The sequence below is a fragment of the Ceratosolen solmsi genome, unplaced genomic scaffold (assembly GCF_000503995.2).
Source record: "Ceratosolen solmsi marchali unplaced genomic scaffold, CerSol_1.0 scaffold75, whole genome shotgun sequence".
Classification (NCBI taxonomy): Eukaryota; Metazoa; Arthropoda; class Insecta; order Hymenoptera; family Agaonidae; genus Ceratosolen; species Ceratosolen solmsi.
In genome coordinates, this window is record NW_011948457.1 from 324,866 (window position 1) to 346,740 (window position 21,875).

Sequence of the window (21,875 nt, forward strand, 5' to 3'; positions counted from 1 at the left end):
TTTCATATATGATTGATTGTCTTATGAAACCAAGATTTTCTGTAAAAATAAAAAAATTTATTATTTAATATTAAAATATATATATATATATATATATATATATATGTATATAGTAAGAATGAAATTTAATAAATATAAAATTTTATCATTAAATTATCATGTAACAAAGATTACTTATATATCGAACATAAAAATTATTATCATATCATCGTTGTTAAACATTTAAAAGTAATGATATGTCATAGCATACCATATACTCACTTACTTCAATTTAACGAAAAAATCTAATCGAAGAATATTGTATTTTAAAAAATGTAGTAGTATTGAAGAGCGTAGACACAATTAAAGAAGATGATTTAATTCAACTATGATAAAGAGTATATATAGTATATTATATATATTATATTATATATATAATAATATTAAAAAACTATATATAGTAAATAGGAATCACCTTCACTTATAGTAAGTGATCTTGACAAGCATTAAAAAGTTATAAGGTGAAATTTTATCATTAAAGAATCATATTCGGAGGCTCTATTAGGCATTGAAAGCTTTATATTTACTATCAAAATTTGTTATATTTTTATTTTAATGCTTTATATTTATCTATTAAATATTTATTGCTTCTAGTTACATAGTTCATGATTATCATTTATTTATTTATTATATTTTTATCATTTATTAAATAATTCATTCTTTAAACTTATAATAATTTATTTAATTAAAATTTTTAAATTGGAAGAAAATTATTAATAAACGATTTATATTCATTTTTAAATGAATTAAATAGTTTAAACAATATTTTATTTTTTTAGATTATCCAAACACAAACTAAAACGTATTATACACTATTCTGATTATAACCATATGTACAGATATGAGTTATATCATACATTCATTATTTTTTGATAAAACGTACATGATGTAATGAAATTGAAATGAAATACAATTACCTATAGTTTATATATCTTGGATTTATATACAGTTATATCTAAGTCAAAATATTCTAGAACTAACCAACTTTTAATAAAATAATATAGGAAAAATGACAAAGAGACAGATATGATAGAAAAAGTCCGATATGAATAAATTAGTATGGAAATAATATTTTTATACATTTTCATTTTATAACTATGAGTTTATAATTCTATAGAACCTTTTAGAAAAAGGGTACTAATAATCATTATAAAAAACATCGAATAATAGAGACTATTTTTGGTTACTAATAAAATAAGGTGAGCGACAGAAACGTATAATGAAGACATATGAGCACTAGAATGCAAAATAAGTTAGCAACGCGAGACATTTTATGAAATTTAAATAGGAATGACCTAAGAACCTAAATTATGGGTGTTCAGATTGTATCGAAAATTCAGAATATAAAAATTTAAAAAAATAGATCATGGAACTATCTAATGAATACAGCGAAGAACTTGCATTGAGCTAATAAACTACAACTATTATAAATATGAAGAACAAAATTGTTATATAGAATTTTGAAGTAAAGACTAAACTTATTGTAAAAAAAAACTAAGGAAAAGTAAAAGAACTAAACAATAAAAAATATATAATCTATTTTTGAACAAAATTATTAGAACATGTTAAATAAAACATTGTTAAAAGAATTTTAATTAAAAATTAAAAAATAAATTTAAACAATGAATTAAAAAAAAGAATTATAGAAAAAACAAGAACAAATGATAAAATTATGAATTAATAACATAGTATGCAACTGCATTTAGGATTTAATAGAAATAAAATATATGTAATAATTACAACAATTTTAGTTTTTTCTTATTTATATCTTTCTATATTTATTAGCTAGAGAATAATTTATTATTATTTTATTTTAATTTAATTTATTATTATTATTATTATTATCTATCTTTTTTAATTCTGTGGATGTATGTAACAATATTTTAATCTTTTGGTTACCTTAAATTTGTAACTAAGTAACGGAAAGCAAATTTTGCAAGTAAATAGCGAAAAACTTAATACCTCAATTTATTATCAACTTTATTAACTAACAAAATAGTATTGGTTTGAGATTTATCGTCAATACTCGAAGATTACCGCTTAATCGATCTTTATTATAAATACTTACTAATATGTAACTACTGGTAAATATTGTGAAACTCTTTCTCACATTTTGAGTTTTTAAATTAAATTTATTTTTATTATATTCTATGTTTCTTACACTAACATGTATTTCACAATGTAATGAAATATATTCCTCGTTGAAAGGGATTTGCATATTATCAAGTGCAAATAAAAAAATTGTAGTTCCATCAATGGATTAAAAAATACAAAATTATTAAGCCGTATTTAAGGATAATATTTGTTGAGAATGCATAAAGCATTAATAAATACAATTGTATAATTTAATTATAATTGGTATTTTAGGTCCTTGTAACTTCTATCTACAAATATTGTTTACATGTTTTAAAGTTTTTTATAACTATAGATACATAATAATATAATATATACATATAATGATAAATGTTAAATACATAAAGATGATTAATGTAAATATATGTCGTATATTAATATAGTAATTATTGGGATGAAAACTATATAAAGAATTCTATAAAACCGTATAAAATTCTATTACGTTTTGAAATTCAATATTATTTTCGCATGACTCATTATATGAACTTTTTGAGTTTAAAAAAATATCTTTTTTTTTTTTAAATTAAAAAGTTTATTTAAATTTTTTTAAAAATTTGTTTGTTTGTTTAAAAAGTTTATTTAAATTAGAGTAATATAGTAAAGACGGTTGAAAGTTATGACAAACTACTGCGTATTATAAGGGAACAATGAAACCAAGTAGTTCTATAAAAACTGACAGTTTCTCAGAAATGAAATTCAGGAACCACCTTAATTTCATGATTTTACAAAATACAAATTAGGATATGATTGGATTTTTAATACTGGGATTGTTACGGATTAAAATGTTGAAAGGCGAAAGTGGGAGTGTTATGAACGCGCAATTCAGTTATTTAAACAAAACAACAGCAACGAACGTTCCAGGCTATGCCCTGTTGACGTCATGACCAATACTTTCATGGCAACAAACACCGGCGTTAAGAAATAGTACGATAATATTTAAGGGTTGCGCTTCATGCGCAGCAATCAGTCTTGCCTCAGTCTAGTAACAATTACACAGTCATTATAACAAGCGCACTATTCATCTTCAAGCTTTTCTCTACAGTTATCACTGACTGTAGCGGTATACATACGTAATAATCAACTAAGTAAATAATCTAAGAAATAAATAACGACGCTATATTCTAAATTCCGTTAAACTAAACTCAAACTAATAACGCGCTAGTGCTAATATAAAACAAGAGTGAAAACATAAAAATAATATTATATATGCTCATGGATTAGACCGACGCATATATCGGCAGCAGCACCAACGCACATATCAGCGGCGGTACCAACGCATAATACAAATAGCGGCGGCTCTAACGCATACTATGATAGCACCTACTCATTTTACAACGAAAAGGATATACACTCATCAACACGTAAAAATATAGAAGAAACTTCATATATTTAATTCAATCATACCATTATTCATATACTTCATGATCATTAATTATTTATTATATTATTATATTTAATAAAAAGTAAGACAAGAAATACTACAATTAGTTTTGAATAATTGCATTGTCCCTTCCACTTGCCAGCAATACCTCCACCCAACATCCAACGGAGGTTTTCAGTCTGATCCCAGACAAGGATCTAATATTTAAAGATCGTCTAAAATCAATCAATAAGCATGTATTCGAAACTGTCTGATTTCTTGGCTCGAACTATATTCGATAGCCAATTTTCAATAGCTTTAATTTACCGCCCGCCCTAGCGGATGCTTGGGAAAGAATTAAGTGGAAGGGCTGTAGAAATACGGTATGCGCTTCATCGAAAAATATGGTTTATTTACAGTTACACTATTGTTTGGTTGCATTTATATGTTATGGAAAAGTAACAATTATATTCAATCACGTCGTTGTGGTTGCTTCGTGTTGAATAAGTTGTCTACTCCAGATGCTCCTTGATAATGATCATGTTATTGTTGATCTTGTAAGGATCAACAACTGATTATGCACACTCCTTATTAGTGAGTCTGATTTGTGCTATTAATACTAGCGTCATGCTAGTCTTGTAAGGACTGGCAATAACTAAGCACAGACTTTGTTTACGCACAGTTATGCAGTAGCCTTGATTTGATCTCGTGATGAGTAATTCACTATTACGAATGTTCATTGTTGATGGTGATAAATCGTTGCTGATTTTGCAGGAATCAGCAATGATTGTGCACGCTCCTGATCAGGGAGTATGTCTTATGTCGTAAGGCGTTTTCTTGATATGAACGAGATAGGATCAGCACCTTTTAATTGCAGGCAGGAGAATTGATGCGTCTTCTTTCTATCGTATGATCGAGTAGTCTTCGTGCGTGAATACATGACTGACTACGTCAATGATTGAAAGTCTACTGGCGCTTTCTTAATATCAAAAAGATAGGATCAACACCATTTAATTGCAGCATAGGAGATTGATGCTGACAACAAAGGGCCGATCATTGCGCTAGAAATAATGGGTGCGCCTGTGGTGCGAAGAACAATGAAAGTGAGTGTGCACGTGTATAATTTCTAATGTACCGACTTTTCTAAATTTACAACCGTTGAATAATTTCCTTGAAATGATAGGCATTGGAATTTTCCCCAAATGATAATTCCCCAAAAAGAGATTCTCTGAATCTCGAACAGCGTGAATAACAAAAACTATTATATATGTATAAATGTTCTTAGTAGAACTGTTTAGCAAGTGTAAAAAAATTTTCTAAAAGAGCGAAAGAGACAAAAAGGGACAAATATATTTATAAAAAGAAATTTACTTAAAAACAAACAACATTCAATATACATAGTGATCAATATAATTAGATACGTATACTTATATACTTTTAGAGTAATCTTGTAACAATTTTATATTGTTGTTGTAATTGTTGTATTCTACTTATAATGTAATTCAATAATTTATTTAATGTTATTTGTTAATAATTATCGTTATCTGATAAGTTAAATATAAATAATTGTAGATGATAACGATAATTTATTTCTATCTTTTTTTGCTGATAAAATTAGAATTTGTATTAGCCTTATTTCTCTTAAAATAATAGATTAGATAATGATTAATTACTGATAATGAATTGAAAAAATTACTCGTCATTTATAATACTTGTATTTTGCTTTCTTTTTTCTAATTAAGATAATTGATTTTTTTATTTTAATTAATCTTCTATTTCTTTTATCTATTGATTCATCAATTAATCAACAATTTCGTCATTCTTAAATTTACCAATATTTAAGAATGTTCCAGATTGCGAGACCTTTTTTCAATGTAATATAACAGCTGGCAAAACAACATCGTAATTTGTTTTTTAAATATCAAAACTTTCTTGTTCACAACCATCTATCAATAGTGTCATAAAACAAAAAATAAGACAATAAACATGAGAAAACCCAACTCATTAGGCATCTGTACGAATTCGCTCCGCTCGGTAACTACTTCAAGCGGTATGTACCAGCGACCCCCCCCCCGCTGTTAACAAGTTGTCATGCTGTCGCCAGGTGCATCTGCGGCAACAAGAGTTCTTCTTGCAGTGAACACCAAGAGATGACTACGCCCTTAATTAACTATGAAGCCACGAGAGGCCTTGCCCTCGCTCTATAAGCGAGGAGTCTCTGATTGGACGAAAAATAAGGGAAGTGGTTCAAGTGAAGTTCGTGACCTGCAAATGTATTTAAGTGGCACATTTTTCAATATTCAAACACTCTTGATACAGTACTTATTCAAATAAAAAGTAGAAGTCTATTGACATAGTTCAAGAAAACGGTCATTACAAGTCGTTAAGGACAGAAGACATATGTCCCCTTATCGGAGTCCGAAGGAAAGTTTACTATTAGTCCTCGTAAGTATTATCACCACAACAATAATCAATTAAAACTTAAGATTCAGAATTTACGTCATCGGCAAGTAACCAAAGACGAAGAGGCTCTCACCAGAGAGACAGTGCGGAATAAGTCCAAACTCGTCGTCAAGGTCGCATCAACTGACGCGAAACTTGCCGGCCTTACCCTCACCTTAGTTCAAAGTCTGACATTTATGAATCCACAGCGTGCCATTCAACGCTCATAGCAGACGCAACACGTAGCAGTACCCTTAATGAGGTAAAAGCCCTTCAAACTGTTACTTATATCTGAATTTATTGCAGTACGCCAATATTAGGACTAAGGTACGCTTGCTATGATCCGAGCATATTTTCAAGTAATAACAGTTACATGTGTTGCACTACATTACAACCATAACCTCAATTACGGACGTGCTCACACAAACAGCGCGAGTGTCGACAAATCAAACTTCGCGCCATTCTGCGCTCATATTCGAACCATCACGCTGCATTAATGAGTGTACGTTTGCCACAGCAATTTATTAATATTTGTATTTTCATTATTTTATAATTGCTTATCTAATATTTTAGATTTTATTAACTCACCCTGTCTGAACTAAGACTGCTGCTAGGATGGATTGTAATACCAATGAAACATTGACAATTGAAATAATGATGATCCGACTGTAACAAATTTGGTAAATAGGAGTCTCTCTGCTGGATGATCCTGCTAATCTTTCGCAGAAAGTCATGACATTAATTTCATGAATTTCTGCAGACCATGTAGCTGCAAAAAGATTAAGAAGATAAACTAATTTTAGTTATTATGATTCGTATTTTACTTTAATGTGTAAAACATACTCAAATATAGTTAATAGGAATATAGGAAGTAAGAATATATTAAAATACTTGAATATCGTCTATTCAATTTTTTCGATTAAATCTATTTATCTAGAAGAAATTTAAAGACTTTTTTAATTTTTTATATTTAATTTTTTGTATTGATCTCATTATATATTTCTATTTTTTAATACTTCTGTATTTTCCAACGTGTTCTCGCTAATTCTTTATATATGTAATTTATATTGTATATATTTTTTATTAAATATTGCTTCATAATAATACTTTATTATTTAATACTCACTACATTTTAACCTATATAGTAGATAGTTTATATTTAATAGATAATGCAATCATAAGAGTTTTCATCATACAATAACACATTTTTTTTCAATGTTTAATTCTGTAAAATTGTTACTATTCAACATAATATAAAATTTGTTTTTTATATTCCATTGCATACCATATAATTTTGATTAAAAGAACAATTTTTTAACGAAATCATAATGAATGCATTAATAGATGTTTTAGATTAAGAGATATTTAATAAATTAATAGATTAATGATTAATAGATAATTTTTAATTTTCAACCTTCTTTAATTAGTAGGAAAGAGAGTATTGAAATTGACTTCCTAGAATTATGATAAAGGAAGACCAGTAAGTATTTTTCTTAATTTTCTTCTTTTTTTATTACATTCCGGTTATACTAGATAAAAATATTGAATACTTTTAACTAATTAATTCTTATACTCCTACAGGTATCATTAATATCTAAAATGTAATGTTTTCAATAATATATTTGGGTGGTGCTTCAATATTATATATTTTACTACTATAACAAAACAAATTTATTATTGCTGTATATGACATATAATAGAAAAAAATAACAAATTAAATTATAATTTTGATGAATAGAATAATGTGGCGTAGATTGATAAAACTAATTCAAATTAATATGTTTGCAATACTGGTGTGCATAACAATTAAATTTTTTATTTTTATTATCAGTACAACTGGCCCTACCACTTTTATATAATAGATTAAACGCAAGAATAATTGTAAGATAAATGTTATTTTACAGCAGCATATTTAATAACTTAATAATATTCCGATTAATAAAAAGAGAGAGAACAGAGCCCAATAAACTAAAAGAAATAAGTTATTAAATAAATATGATATATAATTTAATTTACCTTTTATGAATTTCTATATAATCTTAATTATGCTATATAATTATGAAATTATTTAAAATAAAATTTATTCAAATATTTTTGGTCTTTAAAAAAAAATTTATATATTCTTTAAAAATATCTTATTTTTTTAACTCACGCTGTAAAAGAAATAAAATTACTTTAATAATAGTAACTACCATAATAAATTTTGAAAATATGAATTATAGGTATAAAGGTATTCATTTTTAGAATATTTAGAAACACAGAATTAAACTTCGAAGCTATTTTGATTTAATTGTTTAATTTTGTGATACATTATATTTTTTAATAAAAAATAAACTATATCAATTATAAAATTAAAACTTAATTATTTAAAAAATTAAAGTTTGTTGATGTATCTATATCTCTTCTCTAATTGTACTAATCTTCCAAGTAATTTGCAAAGTAATTTGTATAATTTTATAATAATAATTGATATAATTTTTTTACCGTTTCTCGCATTTTGCAATACCAATAATAATTTGTATCAACAAACTTAAATTATATTACTTTACATATGAGGATTTCAAGTTTAACTATGTTTTGGAATGATACTAAAATACAAACTTTTAAATACTATCACAATAAATACATTAATTGATAAATTAATTTATTTCCAATTTTGGGTATTTATAAAAATATTATTCATTAATTGCAAATTATCAATGATAAATGTAAAATATATTGATAAAAAAAGTTTAATAATCATTATTAATTTATTATTGAATAAATGTTAAATTGTAAGATCATTTTTAGTTTTGATTTCTTTTTAAGTATTTTATTATGATATAAATATGTATATAATATAATATAATATTTAGAAAAAATATACATTTGACGAGACTATTAGTGTAAGAAGGGATAATATATATTTTTATTATTTTAATCTGTTAAAAATTAAAAATATTATGTATATATTCATTTTATATTTATTTTAAATTCAAAGTGATTTATATCGAAAATAAATTACCTAATGAAACATATCAAATTGTATATTAATATATAATATGAAATAATAAAATATAATTAAATAAACTTCAGCCAAAGTCGATTCATGATGAAAGTAATACTCATGTTGAATGTTACAAAATGATTGTATGGAAAATCTGTACTAGGAAAACGATAACAAAAAATACAGCAAAGTTTATAATTGATAAATCTCATGTAATTGTATATAGACGTATAATCTCTCTCATTAAAGTAAACATAATTAAATTGTCAAAATAAAAATATTTTGAACATATAACAATTTAAATATATAATAATGACAAACAATAACTTTAATTGATTTATTTATTAAATATTATTCTAGTATTTAAAAAAGTTTAATGATTCGACCTACATAAACGATATAACCATATTATATAAATAAATGTCCAAATACGTTAAATTTATACATACTTAATAAAAGTAATTTAGATATTATTTTAATATATTATATATAAAGATACAAGCTTCAAAATTCTTTTTTTGCAATGTATAAGTTAATAAAGAATCAAGAAATTCATAAGACAGACATATTTATATAAAAGATATTCGGATATGCAAACTGCAAATTTGAAAAATATTTAAAAAAAAAATAAAAATCAATAATAAAAATTTAGGTTAAATGAAGTTTAAAACTTAATAAATATTAAATATTTAATATAAAGAATAATATGTTGAAATTAGTATCCAATCGCTAAAGGTATATAGACTGCGTATGTGCGTGTAAACGAAGGTAATTTTGTATGCGTATGTGTCCATATCAAACAGGTAAAATTGTTATAACGTCGACTATATTTTTTGTCTTATTTTCTTAGTTATCATCTCATATGGTTTCCTAATATTCGTTGATCATTTGATTTACGTACTTTGAACTTTTTCTGAATATTGAATTACAGAAAATTATTCAGATTGTCACTTTTTGTTGTTCTTTTGTCTTATACTCTATGATCTTCTTTTGAAATTATTATATTTCAACATGGATGCTTTTCCTTGTCACGAGAATGCATGCGCGCATTACAATATTAATCTATGTTAATTCATTAAATCAACGGTGACATTGTTCTTGATACGTATTTAAATGCGAGATATAAAGTAAGTATAATAAAAATTGAATAGAATTGTAATAAATAAATGTAAACAAAGAAAATCAGAATAAAGTGCAACAGAGAAGCAGTTTTACGTAAAATTTAAATGTTAAAATTCTAAATAAATAAATTAAAAGTAGAATTATTTTAAAAAATATTAAAAATTTTAATCATTAAAGTATTTCAAAATGATGGAATCATTTATATTAAATATGTTTATATAGGTAGTATTAACAATACTAAAAATTAAAAAGGAGTTTTGTTTTATATACATAGTTTGTATAAAATATTATTAATGCTGCGTTTGTGTGTATTTGTATTGATTGTATGTATTTCTACTAATAAATGGTAGTTGTTTGTATTATTTTTTTAAATATATGAATAGTTAAAGTTAAATGTTTTTTCTAAAAATATAAACTATGTTCAAATAAAATAAAACTAAACGCTAAAAAATATAATATTATTTAAATTTTATGGAAGAATACACATTAACAAAAAGATTATGGCAATGCAATGAAAAGTAAAAATTCAAAAACAGGTGATTATGCTAATATTTCTTTCTCGTTTATTTTCCTGTCTCAAACTTAAACATAAGCGTTATAAAATAATCAAACTCTGAATATTTTCTTGAAGTTGAATCTTTAAATTTTCATATTTGACATTCTTGCTCATTGTAAAAATAATTTATTAACCACATTAAATAAAAATATTTTGTTTACGTACTTTAAATAATATAATTTTAATAAATGGCCATCTCATATATTATTTTTTTTAATTAATATTATTCTAATTTTTTATTACTTTTTATATTAAATTCATAGAATTATTGATGTGTACATATACTATTTTCATTTATTTATACTTCATTGAAAAGATACTTTTGAATACTGTGGTTGACACGAATCCATGATACTAATCTCATTAGATACTCTCATTAATTAAGTAACTTCAGTTTATTAATTCCGTTTTTCAAATTTGGTATATATATTTAATTATTTAATTAATTTATTATTAACTATTTCAGAAAATTATATTTATATGTATTATATTCATTATTTTTCTTTTTTTTTAATTAATTATTGTTCATTATAATTTAGAACTTATTTGTTCTAGTTGATTCAGTCAATTATAAATTGTATACATGATAAATATAATTTATGAACATTAATAATATTTTAATCAAAATAAAAAAAAATTTTATATTATTAATTAATTTATTCTTATATTTTGCAACGTAACAATAACAACGTATATATATGCATTTTTAATAATATTTTTTTTCAAACCGTAGAATTATATAATTTGATTCCGCATAATTCATAATTGATTTCGCGTGATATTATTTTAAATAATATATGTTTTTTAATATTATTATAGTATTCTAAATTATTTTCTTCTAAGTATATCAGAAATCTACAAAGATTGGAACATAATATTATCTATTTTCGAATAATACCTGTCAGCTTTTAAAAAATTTGGTTAATGACATTTTGTATAAAAAATAATTTTTTTTTATTATTGCCTATACTTTAAAACAAATATAATTTTACTTTCATCATAAAATTAAACATACTTAAAAATTTTCTAAGATAAGTCGTTGTTTATTTATTTATTTATTCGGAATTTTTATAAATTAATACACTCTATTTAGGTACTATATTTGTTATGCACCTATCACTTTAGTGTAAGTTCTGATATTATTATAGAAATTCTATCATAAATAGCTATCATAGTATTCACAGAAAAACCCAGCATTAAGAGGTGTTTCCAATTAGTGATCTAAAAATGAAGCAGTACTTGCAAATATAGAATTTTAGAAAAATATAGAAAGTGTGTCTTTATTATTGATGTTCAAAATCAACTTAATACATACTCTTTATGTTTATTAGAATATTTTTCCTGACTTTTGTACAAAAAATTATACGTCAATTAAAAGTCAAACTATATTATAACTTATTTTAAATACAATAATTCATAAATTTTCAGAATGTTTATAGAAGTGATGAAGAGTAAAATTTAAATAAGAATAATAATTTTCTAATTTTTTCATTACAAAAAAGTGCTCGGAGTGTATGACATTTTAATTGTTTATATTTACATAATTGCAGCAGCTTTGTATTTGAAGAAAATTTAGGTATAGTCAAATATTTTATATTTTATTATATTAAATTAAATTATATTATTAATTAAAAATTTAATTAAAGAATTTTAATTTTCAATTTTTAATTAAAAAACGAGAAATTAAAGTATAAATAAAAGTTAAAAATTGACTTTTATTCAACTAAATACGACGTGAATATTTCGTTCAATATAAATGATAAACGAAAGTAAACCGATATGGAAATCAATGTAGTAGAGAGACTAAAATATTAAGAAGAAATTACGTTAAAATAATTAATAAGTGATCATTATTGCGTAAAAAATAAGAATAATATATTTAATACGAAAATTTTTTTGAATAAAGAATAAATTTTCTCTAGGAAAGTTAAATTCTATGCTAAGACCAACAGATCACTTCATCGAATATTGAAAAAATAAAATTCCACTTTGAAATTTAAAATAATGACTCAAACATTTTTATATCAATTATAATTATAATTAAAAAATTCTCAGAATCTTAATTTATAAAAAAAGTTTTATAAAATAAGATTATAATTAATTATTATTTATAATTATTATTATGTCATTAATTACATTATTTTATTATCCATATATTTATTGGAATAAAAAATATTGAACATATGGTAATAAAGTAAGAATATTAATAAGCATGTTGAACATTCATTAAAAAATCGCAAAATACATTAATATATATTATATATATATATATATATAACTAGAACTATAAATATGTTAGATTGAAAAAGTATATAACTTTAAAAATGAAATTATAAATCAATTTAATGAAAATATTAAAGAAATACATACAAAAAGAGCAAAGAATAGTGTGTATTGAATCGATTGATGGCTGTATAAACACAGTAGTATATATAGTATTATCTATAAATATAGTATAATATATAAAAATTTATAATATAAAGTTTATATAGGTTAATCTGATTTACAGATAATTAATTCAAAAATTGATTTACTAATATTGTATCCGTAATGAATATGATATCTTAAATAATTTATGTAAAAAAAATTACAGAATTTAAAAATTAAAGTAATTTACAGTTTAAAATAATTAAAGTAATTAAGAAACAGTAATTTAAACACTTTAATTATTTTGAATTACTAATCAAAAAAAAAAAAGAAAATATTTAACAAAGTATGATGGAAGAATAGATGCCAAATACTTGTTTATGTTTATATAATTACATTTATAATGACTTTATAATTCGTATAACTTTTATATTCATTATTAATGGTTTAATGGTTTTATTTATCACATACATAAAATAATATTTTATTTTTACATAAAATTAATTGTTTTATATTCAATTTATTCAAAATGTTAAATAAATATATTACAAACTGTAGCACTTCAGTCTGTTTCCTTAAACAATTTTTTAATTAAATTTCAAATTAAAATATTTTTAACGTGCATTGTCATATTATAAAAATATTCTAACTTTAAATGCTTGCCATTTTGCAGAAAAAAAAAATTAAGTTAAAAAGTTGGTATATAAATTTACCGCCATTTTAATTTTTAATAAATTAAAATATTTATATATGATTAAATTTCTATAAATTACATTGTTAAAGAAAATATAAAATCTTTAATTGAATTGATCTTTTTTATTACGAACATGTATATCATATCATGAATATATATATATATAAATTATCATAAAAAAAATTTTTTCTGGCGCTTTAATGAATGAAGTAATATACATGATTTTAACAATAATTAATATTTGAACTTGGTTTCATTTTATTTTTTTTATGTTATTGTAATAAAATATCGTAGTAATAATTTTGTTTCAATTTTATATTAGGCTGGCTGACATTACATTCTTAATGTTAGATTTTGAATTAGAAGTAAAACTGAAATATTCATTTTACTAATATTATAGAACAATTATATACATTACATTTAATTATATTTAAATATTTTGTAAGCATTACTTTTTGATTTAGAAACGATAAAATAAATTAATTAATAAATATTAATAATAAAAATACATGATGTATATATAATTTCAATATATCTATATACGTTGATATGCTAAGCATTCGAACAATAGAATTAAGTATGAGCACTCCGGTTACAACAGTGTCCGTCGCCAAAACGAAAGATTTCAATTTAGTTCCGTATTAAGTAAAGACATATACTTGCCTATTAATTTATTATTTGTCAACACGGTATTTTTTACTATCTTATAAAATTCAATTTATTTTTTAGCATTCCTTAAAAAAAAACTTGATATAAAATATGTATTATTTATAATCAGTAAATATAATATTATTTAATATAATAAATAGCGATGAAAATATATTAATCAAAATAGGGATTTATGGTTTTATAGAAAAAATCAATAATATACTTGAAATATTTAATATTAAATCTAATTTTTAATTTTTGTACAAGTATTATAAAAGTACATATTTGTATTCATATTTGGATGTATTCATTTCACATTGTTTTATCTATATTAATAATTTTATAGAATTATAAAATATATGAAATATTGCATACATGAAAAATGTGTATTTTTTTATGAGTTATTGTAATGTAAAATTAAAAAAGACTAATAATAACAGAGTAAAAATATAACAAAGGTATAATAATTTCATAATATCTTGTAAAATGAATAATTTGAATAATTATTTATTTATATATATTTGATTCCTTGATGTATCATTTGATTAACGATATGTAAAAATACAAAATTTATATTATTAAGAAAATCATTCTTATAATGAATTATGTAGATTTCAATATTCACTCATGCATTCTCAGTTTTTTCAAAAATTAAATAAATATTTTTAACGAAATATAGACACTATTCTATAAAAATATTTCTCCATAAATCTTCATAAAATTATAAATACAATATTTTATTATTGTGTGATTAATATCTTTAAAATTCAAGTTTAATAATATTTATAATATTATTGATGTTTGGAAAGTTAATATTAAAAATTTAAATAATTATCGAACAAATATTTTTTAATAAAATAAAAAAAGATATTTAACATTTTAATTTATTATTAACTAAATAAATTAAATAATTTAACTTATAATACTATTAAAAAATGAATAAAGATAATGTAAATCATAATTCAAGGCAAATCTATAATAATTTGAAAAAGATTAAAATTAAAAATTATTGAAATTGTTAACATTAACATAAAAACAAACATTGATATGAGATACATATGAAATACGTATAATATGAAATAAAATTTAATAAAAATTGTTTAAAAAAATATCTTATCACAATAAATTTGTTATTAAATACATGTATACATCTGATATGTTAATAACTTTTGGTTTTATTTATTTTTTACTTCTAATTAAAAAATATGTCATATACCAATGAGGTATATATGTATACACATTGTCTGATGATAAATTTTTGCTGGTATGTAATTATTATGATTATTTCATCTAATACCGTATCAATAAATTTTCGTATTTTCTTTTGGATTAAATTTTTTATGAATCATCGAATCTTTACTAATGACAAAATAAACATTTTTTTATTGTGCAATTTTATTTTATAAAATAAATGGAACGATTATTTTTATTTCCTAAATGCCTTAATATGTAAAATAATGTTTGTTTTATATTGAATGTTAATTTTATTACCTTAAATTCTTTAAAATTGGTAACGTAAATTGGCGTACCGTAAATTAACGTAATAACGTAAAATATTATTATTTAAATAAATTATGTTTTACTTTTGACCATAAATTTTGATTTGGATCAATCTCAAATAAAATGTTATTTTTGCCAAAAAATATTAAAATAGCATGTTTAGAATACAATTAATATTTTTCAAATACAAATTAATAATATACCAAAAATCATATGTAAAAGATTTGAACATTTATATTATGTATTTATAAAATTAAAAATTGATTATTTTTTTATCAAATTTGAAACTTCAATTTTGAAAACAAATTTTAAGCTGAATATTGGTCAATTATTTTCTAATTCTTGCAAAATTTCGTTATTTATTTCATATAGCTAATTTTTATATTGTATAATATAATATTTTCAAAATATTCTAATACTTTAGAAATATATTATTCATTAGAAGAAAATTGAACGACATATTTTATCTGTTTAATTTAAATTTTTTTAACATTAGTGCACTATGCAACTGTTCAATACACATTCATGAAAGACATTTTCTTTAATATGTAATGTTATTAAAGTATTTTACTTTATTTATTAATTATGTTAATTAATCGAAATTATTAATGAATTGATAAGAATTTATGAAAAATTTAACATATTAAAAGCTGATTTTCATATAGTTTAATCATATAATAATGTGAAGAAATAAAATATACATTTATTGACATTGATTCTTTTAGAATTTTAGAAGTTATAAATTTATATTTGCAGTGAAATGAATTTACCTTAATTGTTGATATTTTGTTGTTACATACATATTCATATGTGATGTTTTTAACAATAAATTGTTGATATTATTTTATTTCACTCTTAAAAAAATATATTATTTTTTATATCACTAAAATCAACTAAGTTATTTTTATTAACTTCAATAAAATCGTTATTTTAGCTATTCATGTTTATTTGTATAGAAGATAATTAAAGAATATAATGTTTAGATAGAATATCTTGTTCGAGTCGTAGTTCGACTTATACTGATATTGTTAGTTCAGTATCGGCTATATAGAAAAGTATGCAAACACAAATATATTGAAAACAAATACACGCAAAGCAGTCCGTCCTGATCCTTGGCGCATTAACAAACTACCCTGGGGGGCATAGAGTTGTACCAGTCAAATGGAGGGGTTGTGCCTTTTGCAAAGAGGAGGATCATACTGGGTAGAAGGATGATTCCAATGAACAGTCAAATGAATAAGCTCCGCCTCTGTATCCGCCTCTTACCTTATAACTACTACGATCCACTACTTCGTACTCACGCATGCGCAATGAATGAATGTATAATATTATATGCAGATCTTACGTAGCCAATAAAATCCAATGATTGCATGTATAAAACTTTTTTTCAGACGAATAATATATTAACATTTTTATAATAAAATAAAAAACTGTTAAATTTTAATCACTAATATAAAAAGAATTTGATGAAATTATTTAATATTACAATTTTAGTTAAATTCATATTTTTTAGAGCTATTAATAACACTTTGTATTTATATTTATTATTTGTTAATATTAATTTATAAATTTATTGTATAACCTATAATCATATAGTAAAAAGTACTATTTTTTAGTTACATTTAGTTAAATAGATTTATTAAACTATCTTTTTAAAAATTAGTGGAATTTTTAAATTTAATTATGAAAAATATTCTTTTTTTGTTATTTATTAAATTTCAACCCTACCAAAAAATATTTTTTATTTATGCTGACAAATATTGTATATCACCTTTTAATAACAATAAACTGTAACTTTTTTTTTAATATTAATTAATATATACATATATGGACTATATTAAACATACACCTTCGTTTATTACATTAGAAGATTATTTTAATATTAATTTATCAAAAATAGCATAGAGCAAAATACTGTGGAGTTAGAAAAATACATATTTAAGATACTTATAAAAGTAATTGAGAATAAGAATATATAATAACAGTTATATTCTTAACTAATTCGAAACCCTATTATTAGATACTATGATTTCAATTTTGTATTAATACAATATTTTTATCTTATATTTCATAGATGTATTCATACTAATATTATTATTTTATTAATATATATACTCTATATTCATTACTTTATTTAATTATAATTTATTTAATAATAAATCAATCGAAATATATGTTCAATAACATTTTTTATTAGAAGTCAAAATTTTAATTTATTAAAAATTTAATTTAATAAAAATTAATTATAGAAAACTTTTTAAACATGGGTGTACAATATTGAAATAATATAAGTATTATTGTAATGTTTATAATATTCTATTTATAAATAAATGTAGATATACTATCTTCTAATTTAAGGTAATTGTAATATATGTTACCTTATATATTATATATATATTATAATGTTTATATTATAATGTATATTTACTGTGCTAATATACATATTTATAATATGAATAATATTTGTTTATTCAATTTTGTTAAGTATTAATCCAAATGCGATATAATTAGTACATTTTATTACAATATAATTAGTATTTTAGTTACAATTTTTAAAATAAACATAAGCTTTAAAATAATATTTTTATAAGGTTATATGTTGGTTTTTATTTTATAATTAAATAATATGACCGTTATATATCAATAAAACAAAATTACTTTTTAATAAAATTTTATAATAAATCTTTAAATATATTATACATAAAGTACTAGTAAAATAGTGTTTATTAATATATTTTGTTTACTATCAAATTTAAATTATTAATGAAAAGAAAGTTTTTTATATATTTTATAACAATTAATAAATATATCTGATTATATTAATCTATTATATTCGTCTTTGAAACAAATAATATAATTATAACAATATCTACAAATAATAAGTGGTTAAATTGAAGAATTGTATATTATGACAATTAAACAATATTTATTTTTAATAAATAATAAATTTTAATGACGATATATAATGTAGAAAGTAATAATTACAAAATTTATAAATTTAATAGTAATTATAAAATCATAATTTACATAAACCAAAAAGTTTAATGATTTAAAAAAAATAAAAAAATAAATTAGTAATACGTTACAGTAATATTTTTACAAAAATAGATATTTATTTTTATTTTAAATAAACTAAATTTGTAATATCATTAATCAATTTTTTGATTATACGTTTATAAAAATTAATAAATTTAAAACATTTATATAAAATACGACAATGCCTTTTAAATATTTTAATCATTAAAATCATATGTTAAATATAAAATAACAATGAAATGTATAATTTCTTAATATATTTTATTTTAAATATTTTATAAATTTAAAATAACTATTAGATAATTTTTTTGGAACTGTTTATACATAATCAAATAATTTACATTATATGTAAAGTTTATTTTATTTGATTAATAATTCAAATATTTTAACACTATGTAGGATATATTAATTTTAATATATATATACTGAATTGTTGAATGTGAATGATAAATCAATTCAATATTGATATAGAATTGATTATTGGTTCACACCAATATACAATAACCATTGTTTTCGGAATTATTTTTATAAAGAATAGAAGCGTTTTTCATAAAATAGATTACTATGGTATTAACAAGGGTAGAAATATAATATAAAGTTACGATAACGGCCAATAATGGGAAATATATAAAAACGAGAAGTGGGGGTAAATCACAGACAAACTTTACCAAAGTAATCGTAGAACGAAGTCCAAGCAAGTATTATGGACGCAGATTAATAATTACCTCTATTTAAAATATACACATTTTAATTTTAATGATCTCTAATAAAATTTTAAAAATAAGATACCGTAAAATAATTATTACGCATGTCATGGTTGTTTTTACATTACCAAAAAATTTTTAATCAACTGTTACTAAAATATAACGTCCAAGATGCAATTTCAATACATGAGTGATAATAATTCTAAAGTCTTCAAAACTTCATAAATAAAATATATAAATTTATGCAATACTCAATAAATATATAGTAGCTGTTTTCTTTATTTTTCTTTCTAATTCATACATTCTCTTAATTATCTACATTTTTATTATACAGTCCAAACACTCATTCAAGCAGGTTTAATCGTTAGAATTAATTTGAACAATAACAATATCTAATATTATATATATAACTTAATAGTTTTTATATAATTTTAATTTTTCAATTTATTATGTCACTGGCAACGCAGTATTAAACTGACTGTCAAGTTAAGGAATTATTAAAAATTTTGAATTTAATTGAATTAAATTCAATTAATGCAATTAGATAACAATTGTATAAAATTTGTAATGTAGAAGAACTTTAATTTCATATTAATATATTTAAGATAAATAGAATAATGCAAATTATCTTGATAAAAAGAAAAAGAAAATCTAGCCTGGCATATAGGATTTCTAGAATCTGAAGAGCTCATTGAGGACTGATGGTGATTTTTAAATGTATTTTTAAATATATTGAATAAGATTATATCGTAGATTTATTTTTTATATATTTTTATATAGTTTTTATAAGTAGAATTATTTTTTTACAAAATTTAATGTAAATATTTTTTTGTTACTTCTAATTCATCTTTTACTATAATGTTTAAATATTTCTATTTGAAATAGTTTTTACGTAATATATGTTTTGTCTAGAGACTGTTTCTTTGTTATAGTTTTCATTTGTTATAGCGCTACAAATGTGGAAATATAAATTCTTGTTTATGAAACAGAAAACAATTATATGTTCAAATACTAAAGGAACTTAAAATTTCCATGTAAACTGTTTTCCATTTATGTAATATAAATGCACTACATAGTCCTATAACTATGTATTTATTAATTTAATTAACCATGCTCTTTTCTACAAAACTATTTCATTGTTCAAATTTTTGTTTTTACTTTTTTTATTAAAGTACTTTATGTTATGATGGAGGTGAAAAAGAATTACTTATTTTCGTCTCTTCTTTTTAATTTGATCTATTTAATATTCTTTCAAGTTGTTATATCTGATATGTTTGAAAATTTTAATAATAATGAGATTAGACCCTGTAATTTTATAATTATAGTAAGATTTATAATTATTTACAAATTATTAAAGCAAATAATATAATTATATCAATTAATGTCGCAAAATTTCGTATAATCATAAATTTGCAATATACAAATTTAGTAAATTATTCAATAGAAGTGGTAATAAAAACATTAAGTTTTTAACTATTCAATTGATTATGTTATAAAAATTAATTTTCAAAATAATATATTGAAAAAAGATTAGTCTACTTAATTTTAAAAAGTTGTAAGATAATTTATTTAAATATATGTAAATAAATGTAAATATGAATATAAATATGTGAAATTTTATTTTTAAAACATTTGAATGTGTTCAATTCTAATATAAAAATTTAATGTATTTATTTATACTACATAATGGAAAATATTATATATTAAATTGTATATTGAATATATATATTAAATATATTTACACATTGTTATATATTAAATTATATTCAATACTAAATATAGATATGAAAATGTTGTTTCTTACAAAATTTAAAATTTAATACGGAAAATGAAGGAGCTATCAAATTAATAACTATAATGTAATAATTTTATAGCTGCAGCTACTTACATAAATTATAGCAATCAGTAATTTTTTTATCTCTTCAAAATTTATATTACTTTTTGAATCTGATCATAGATTGTACTTTCATTACCACGTCATATTAATGAAGAACATATAATTTTTAAATAGTTTACGTTGGCAAACCATTTTTATACATGAACTTTGAACTAGATTGTTTTAGACTTATCCGATCGTAATAATTATTTTTTCTTTTTATACAATAAAAATTACTAACTATTGCATTATTGAAAATAGAAATGTTTCAAACAGAAAAGTTGCATAATTATTAATACTTTATAAAACGTAATATTAAGAAAAGCTTCAAATGAATGAATAAAGATTTTATCAGTTAATTTACGTAAATCATTATTGAAATTTTTGTATAAAAAATTTTATTGTTAAATCT

General features: G+C 21.4%; 1 protein-coding gene across 1 annotated transcript; it reads left to right on the top strand.

Moving 5' to 3' along the window:
• Nucleotides 1–5,704: 5,704 nt before the first annotated feature.
• Nucleotides 5,705–6,641, top strand: LOC105366825 (uncharacterized). The gene is made up of 4 exons (XM_011505396.1): nt 5,705–5,788; nt 5,950–6,195; nt 6,441–6,476; nt 6,548–6,641. The coding sequence occupies exons 1-4, from the start codon at nt 5,705–5,707 to the stop codon at nt 6,569–6,571; spliced, it is 390 nt and encodes a 129-aa protein (XP_011503698.1). The 3' UTR covers nt 6,572–6,641.
• The last annotated feature ends 15,234 nt before the right edge of the window (nt 6,642–21,875 follow it).